We start from the raw sequence: 6,322 nt of genomic DNA, 5'->3' as shown, positions 1-6,322 counted from the left end.
CGGAACTGCAGAACGGATGAGAAATGTAGCAGTACAGCGCTTTCGCAATCGATGCGGGTATGAAGATTATGACAATACATAGTGGTGCAAAACTTTGAGCTCTTCTTGTAAATCCTGCTAATTTCACTTTCACTTAATAACGCCCTCAGGCCCGCACTGTGAAATCCGCAAATGCCCGCTTCAAAGTATGACCTAAAAAAAAAAATTATTGATGGTGACCGGAAGTCGTGCCCACGCCAGCCGCGCGAGCGGTCCCCTGACCCGAAGCGCTATCCACTGAGCCACGGCCGCACGACGGAGTCGGGGCTCAACAGCCGAGTGCTTTGAGGCGCTGAATTTACCCCGGGAGCCGTGAGTTCGGCTCTCGGTGGCAGCGTGATTTTTTTTCGTCTTTAATTGCTGCTCGAAGAGTAGCACGAAGGAGTAGCAGTAGCGACTATGTCAGGGCTCAACAGCCGAGTGCGTTGAGGCGCTGAGATGAGCCCCGGGAGCCGTGTGTTCGGTTCTCGGTGGCAGCGTGACTTTTTTTTTGTCTTTAATTGCCGCTCGAAGAGTAGCACGAAGGAGTAGCAGTAGTGACATCGTCGGGGCTGTACAGCCGAGTGCGTTGAGGCGCTAAGTTGAGCGCCGGGAGCCGTGTGTTCGGTACTCGGTGGCAGCGTGACATTTTTTTTTTTTTGTCTTTAATTGCCGTTCGAACAGTAGCACGAGGGAGTAGCTGTGGCGACTTTGTCGGGGCTCTGTAGCCGCGTGGGTTGAGGCTCACAGCAGTGCGCCGAGAGTCGTGCGTTCGCATCCCGGCGAGTGCGTTACATTTTCTTACTTTCTACCTCGTTAAGGCTGTGTTGTTCTCGGCATTTTGTCACTTTCGTGGAGTGCAAGTGTTTGAATGGTATTTACTTTCGGATATTTTAATCATCAAATTTTGTAAATCCTGCTAATTCCCCTTTACGAATAACGGCCTCAGGCCCGCACTGTGTAATCTGCAAACATCGCGAATGCCCGCTCCAAAGGAAGATCGAAAAAAAAAAAAAATTAGTGATGGTTACCGGGAGTCGTGCCCATGCCTGCCGTGCGAGCGGTTCTCGGACCCGCAGCGCTATCCACTGAGCCACGGCCGCTTCTCTGACGATGTGTCTCTCTGGCCTTGGTGTCAGCGGCGCCGGCGGCTTCACCCGCCGACGACGTGAGGGATTAATCTTGCAATAACCGCCAAACCGCTGGGTTTAGTGCAAAACACCTCAGATGCAAAAGTGACCTCCTCATCAATACGCAATAAACGAACTTGTGCCGGCGCCGATCCGAGCACCAGGGCCTAACGGAGGGGCACTTGTTCAAAACGAGTACCACTCCGTTCGGGAAAAACTAGTTTTCTCGTAAACGGTACTAGATATCGACACGCGGTTTGCGGCGGACGATAGGTCTTGGCAGCGCGCGTATTTGCACCGCTTACACCACCTACCTATTCCGCCACCTTGTATGAGAAATTTGGACGGGTATCTGCGGAAAGTAGTTTTTCCGATTTAACTCGAAAAGGGTCCGACGGCCTTTGATCGGTCAGGGTGGTTTAAAGGTATTTTGACCTACCCGACAACTTTTATAAAGAGGTGTTTTCCGAAATTCGGCACCCTTCTGTTACTTTTCAACGAGTAGTACCCTTTTTCGTTTATTTTTAACTGATGTACCCATCTTATGTCAAAGCGGGTAATTGTAGTCCTCTACTGTCAAACTAAGAAAGCGAACGCAAAAAACCCCATCTCGATAGCACCTACCATTACGTCTAGGGTGCAGTTGCACGTTTTGCTTGAAAGTGGCCTACGCGCTCACTTCAAGCAGAGTTGCTTGAAATTTCAAGCAAAAAGCGCCTGATTGAAAGTTCAAGCAACGCTGCTTGAAATTCAAGCAGAATAGTTTGCTGTGGGAGTTCCCGGCGGAGCGAAGCGGAGCTGGCAATTATGTTTGGCGGAAGGGCGGGCCTGCTTGGTTTTGTTGATGATGAGGTACGCGAAGGTTGCTATCGCTTGATGAGGCATCTGGCTAGTGGACAGGTCAATGTGTTGATCAGGGCTGCTTCTAGTTCATGCAAAATAGTTTGCTGCAAAACTCACATAAGCCACACGAGAGATAACGCCCTACAGTAGCAGAGCGCGCGCCGATTGATGCCACATTCTTTTCTGTCGCTCATAGAGGATGACGTACCTTTTGTTTGTCGCGATTGGTGCATGCGCCGTTGTGCTGGTTTCTGGAGCCCCAGGTAAAATGAGACTGATATTCGACTTATTATTCTTAAGGAGGGTTTACAGTCTTCAAATAATTTTTTTTTTCAAATAAAGGAATAAATGAAGTTTTTGGCCTTCTAGATGGTCAAAGTGGATGGAGCTTACAATTCTTATTAGACACTGAACTAAGAAACAAATACAGATTGTAGGTACTGGAAGTATATTTTTGGTCCCAGACACTGTTTTCAAAACGTATAAATATTTCACCTCCAAATTTCCCAACAAAAGTCAGGACCTTTTCCCCAAAAAATAATCAAAAATCTTTGTTTTACATAGAATATCAAAGCCCCTGTGTCTTATTGCCATTTTGATTCTGATTTAAGAAAACCTAATGGGAGAATTTTAAACCCAATATTGCTGGAGAAATCATGGGCCCAAACTTTAAAGTAAATCAATCAACTTTTTTCTGCGCCTAAGTGTCTGGGACCGAAAAGATACGTCTATGCCTACAAAATGTATTGTTGTTTCTTAGTTTAGTGTCTAACAAGATATAAAAGTTACGTCTAATTTGACCTTGGCCATAGGCCATCTTAAGAAGGCCAAAAACTTTATTTATCCATTTATATGCAAAATATCAAAAACTTTTAAGACCCCTAAAAATGTGTCCACTATCGGCCCTAGAGATCTATATACGTGACAAGTCGTGCCTTTGCAGGGGTGATATGGAAATTAGAAAATTATTGCAGTTAGGTAGATACTTAAAGGCCGTCGGGCTACAAAGCAGGAAGTTTCTTTGACAGATTTAACGCCTTATTCATACCCTTCGGAAATCCAACTAAGCAACTTGTTGCGGTTTTCAATGAAAATTTGCCAATTTATGCTGTCCCCATTTCACAGACATAGTCTCAACCAAAATTAATAATATTTCACAGATGGATGTGAAATGAGTGGCCGACGCCAGTATGATCTTTTCCGATACATCTCCATGATTCAGCTTCGGCTCAGTTATTCTGGTCACACACAAATAAATAATATCCATATAACTGGCGTGCACATGAACACTACGTTGCACACATTGCAGTGTTTGGAGAGTAGAGAACTGAAGAAAATTTAACAGAAGTGTTAGGCTTCAGGTTTGACTGTTAAACGTTGGATATCCTGAAGTGTTCAAGCGCAAGTGTTCAAATTTACTGTTCAACACTTTAAAGTATTAATATTTCCATTCCAAAACCTAAGACCGTTAATATCGTTGGTATGAATGTTTCCATTAATCAGTGTTCTAAAAATGAGGAGTTGTTTCAGCTGACGACAAGCAGGTGCACGCCCAATTCCAGTCAACTGATTTGAGTGATGCACTCCTGAGGAGCCTCCTTGATGATTTCCTTACAAACTTGGACAGCTGGAATGTTACTACTTCAGATTCGGCAATAATTAAGCAGCGGAAACACTTAAAGGGAACGGTAAGTTAGCTCGGGTGGAGGAATGAGCACTCTAACTGCAGTTTGGTCTGCTCTGTGCGAACTGAGGTGGCATAAACTACCGTTTAATTGAACAAAACTACAATTGTCCCCAAAAAGCTTGTACTTTTTCTATGTTTAAACTATAGAAAACTATAGTTTAACCGTAGACTAGATTAAAAAAAGTTCTCGCATTAAGTTGAAAGTGGAGATCTTTTCTTTCAGGAGTTGATTAGTTGAATGAGAAAAGCGTGACCAAGGAAATTGAAAAGAATCAAAGGCACATCGAAACCCAAACAGTTGAGCAACAGTTTTCACTTTGCAAGTTACAGCAGTGATTTTGCATTGTTGCAAGGTTCGTTGTAGCATAGCTTACTGTGATAGACGCTGGAAGGTTTGACTAGTGTAAAGTTGTACGAATTCTGAACACTTTCAAAGCCTCCAGACTGTTTCAAAATCTATTAAGTTGTTTTGGAAAATAAGCTACCTTCTAGGCAGCTCGCCTGACATACCCTTTGCAAAGGCCACAGAAGCAAAAGTTGGTCTTGACAGATAAATGAAATAAAAGGTTCCATATTCCACATAAGATAATAAAACTTGCTTTTAAACTCCAGTAACGGGTGGACTTGTACGTTCGGTACACTGTTTGTTTATTCATAGTGACCTGGTGATAACAGCCTAGGAGATGAGACTCTTGTTTACACCAGATCTGGTGTTTTCATTTTAGCTCTTTTGAAACTAGTCAATATTTTGCCTGTACTGGCTGGCCCACAGCAGAATGCTATATCCTTGTGTCTTCAAATAATTTCCTTTTTTAAACAATAACGTAAATGAGACAATTCCCTCTTCTTCTCAGTGCCATGTACATGCACTGCACTGCTAAGGGTATATGAAAGGAAAAGCAAGGAATCGGCGAGACAATTTTGGTTTTGGTTACGCTACCGTGAGAGTTGGGACCTAGGAGCAACTGTCACTAACGACAACCGATAAAATTAGAGCTTTAATTGGTCATGGCCCTCGTGTGGCATGCTACTTAAATGTAATGTCCTTGACAGTGTGTCCTTGACAATGTGTCCTTGACAATGATTATTGAGGGTTGACGGCTCACACCTCTGGGGTTAGCATTTGCCCGACTCTTGTGTCAGCGCCTCACCACAGGCTTGGTAGATGAGCGATGCGCAGCGTGAGATATCGCGAAGATTTTTACGCGAAATGTGCGTACCTACCTACCTAGTACATAATGGAGCAGGAATCTGTATATAATCGCGTATCGAACATTTTGACTAATATGACTAAAATGTTAAAAGCAGAGGGCGATGATTTAAAGTTCTCTGCGCAGAAAGCCTTTAAGCCACCTCTCGACAGTCAGCCCGCGTGCGCGATCGACGTTTGTTGACAGCGATATAGAGGCTTATGCAACACGTGCACATTCGCTAGGGGTCTTAGCAAGCTGTTTTCAAGACAGTAGTGCCCACCTGACCTTGCAAGGTTAGGGTGATCAATCAGCTGATATCTTGAGAATTTCGTTGGAGGCGTCTTAGAAGGCTCATTACGAATAGTCGAACCATGACCAACACATTACGCAATTTATTTACCCTTGATTATACGTATCAGGTTGGCAAGTCCATTCGTTTTAGATCAGATTTCCGCCCTTTTATCTACAAAGATGGAATACCCTACAGGTGAGAATTGACTTGAACCTCGAACTTATGTGCTGCGATCCTATCAGGTCTACCATTTCCGGGTCTCGGTTTGGGACTCTACACTCATATTAAAATCATGTGAAATCCCGATGTCACATTTGTTTTAACGTGACTCCGCTGTCGAGCCAAGTATATGTAATTTTAGTCCTATGAAAAACAATGTGATCGTAGCATCCAAAAGACTGACAGTTTTTGCATGAAAAGTAATGTGCCGTCCCATGAATAAGCTATTTTCCGAATGAAAAGATCAAGAGGTATATCGTCAGCTCTCGGACAATCAAAAAGCCTCGGCCAATCAGAGACGGTTTCTCTCGTTGCCGGTCCCAGAAAGGTACTGCCTTATTGGTCATGGCTTTGTCATTGTCTGGCCCAAAGAGGAGCGGTACGTGGATTCAACGTTGATTCCACGTGGATTCGTGGAAATCTCGTGGACGTGGATACATCCACGGTATTTCAACCACTCTTGGCTTTGTTCTCTTGATCACTTTTAAATGCAGAACTATAACTTATTACTGAAAAGAGATGGATAATTTCCCCTTTTGTGACATTGGTTCATTTGAACTCGAATTGGTGGATATCACGTGGATTCCAGGTTTTTTCCGCCACTATGCATCAGATATAAACCACAAAAGAACTTATGATAAACTTGTAGTTATTGCTAAATGTGGTATATAACTGTACAGTTTTCTCGAAGAGATGCATTTTGTTTTGTTTTTCACGATTCATGAAATAACGTGGAAACAACGTGGAAACAACGTGGAATCCACGTGATATCCACCGTCTATTGCGTTCAACGTTAAAAATAGTGTTCAAAGCTTTGTATACATAATTGAACAAATTTTTAAATTTTGTCAAGGAAGTACAATTATTAATTAAATTCAAGGCTATACTTCTGAACGTACAACGCACAACGCCCTATAAGCCAGAGAGCTGGCTGGGGCGC

General features: G+C 43.5%; 1 protein-coding gene across 1 annotated transcript in view; it reads left to right on the top strand.

Annotated features, from left to right (window-relative positions):
• Window positions 1-2,089: 2,089 nt before the first annotated feature.
• Window positions 2,090-6,322, top strand: part of LOC113213603 (lipase 3-like) — a 40,369-nt gene continuing 36,136 nt past the window's right edge. Inside the window, exons 1-2 of the mRNA XM_052274466.1 lie at window positions 2,090-2,254; window positions 3,522-3,679. Coding sequence (XP_052130426.1) covers window positions 2,191-2,254; window positions 3,522-3,679 — 222 coding nt within the window. The 5' untranslated portion in view covers window positions 2,090-2,190. The remainder of the gene's footprint in view (window positions 2,255-3,521; window positions 3,680-6,322) is intronic.

This window comes from Frankliniella occidentalis, unplaced genomic scaffold (genome assembly GCF_000697945.3).
Source record: "Frankliniella occidentalis isolate FOCC.00 unplaced genomic scaffold, Focc_3.1 Scaffold397, whole genome shotgun sequence".
NCBI classification, from domain to species: domain Eukaryota; kingdom Metazoa; phylum Arthropoda; class Insecta; order Thysanoptera; family Thripidae; genus Frankliniella; species Frankliniella occidentalis.
Note: the sequence above shows the minus strand (reverse complement) of the source record. Positions and strands in the feature narration are given on the sequence as shown.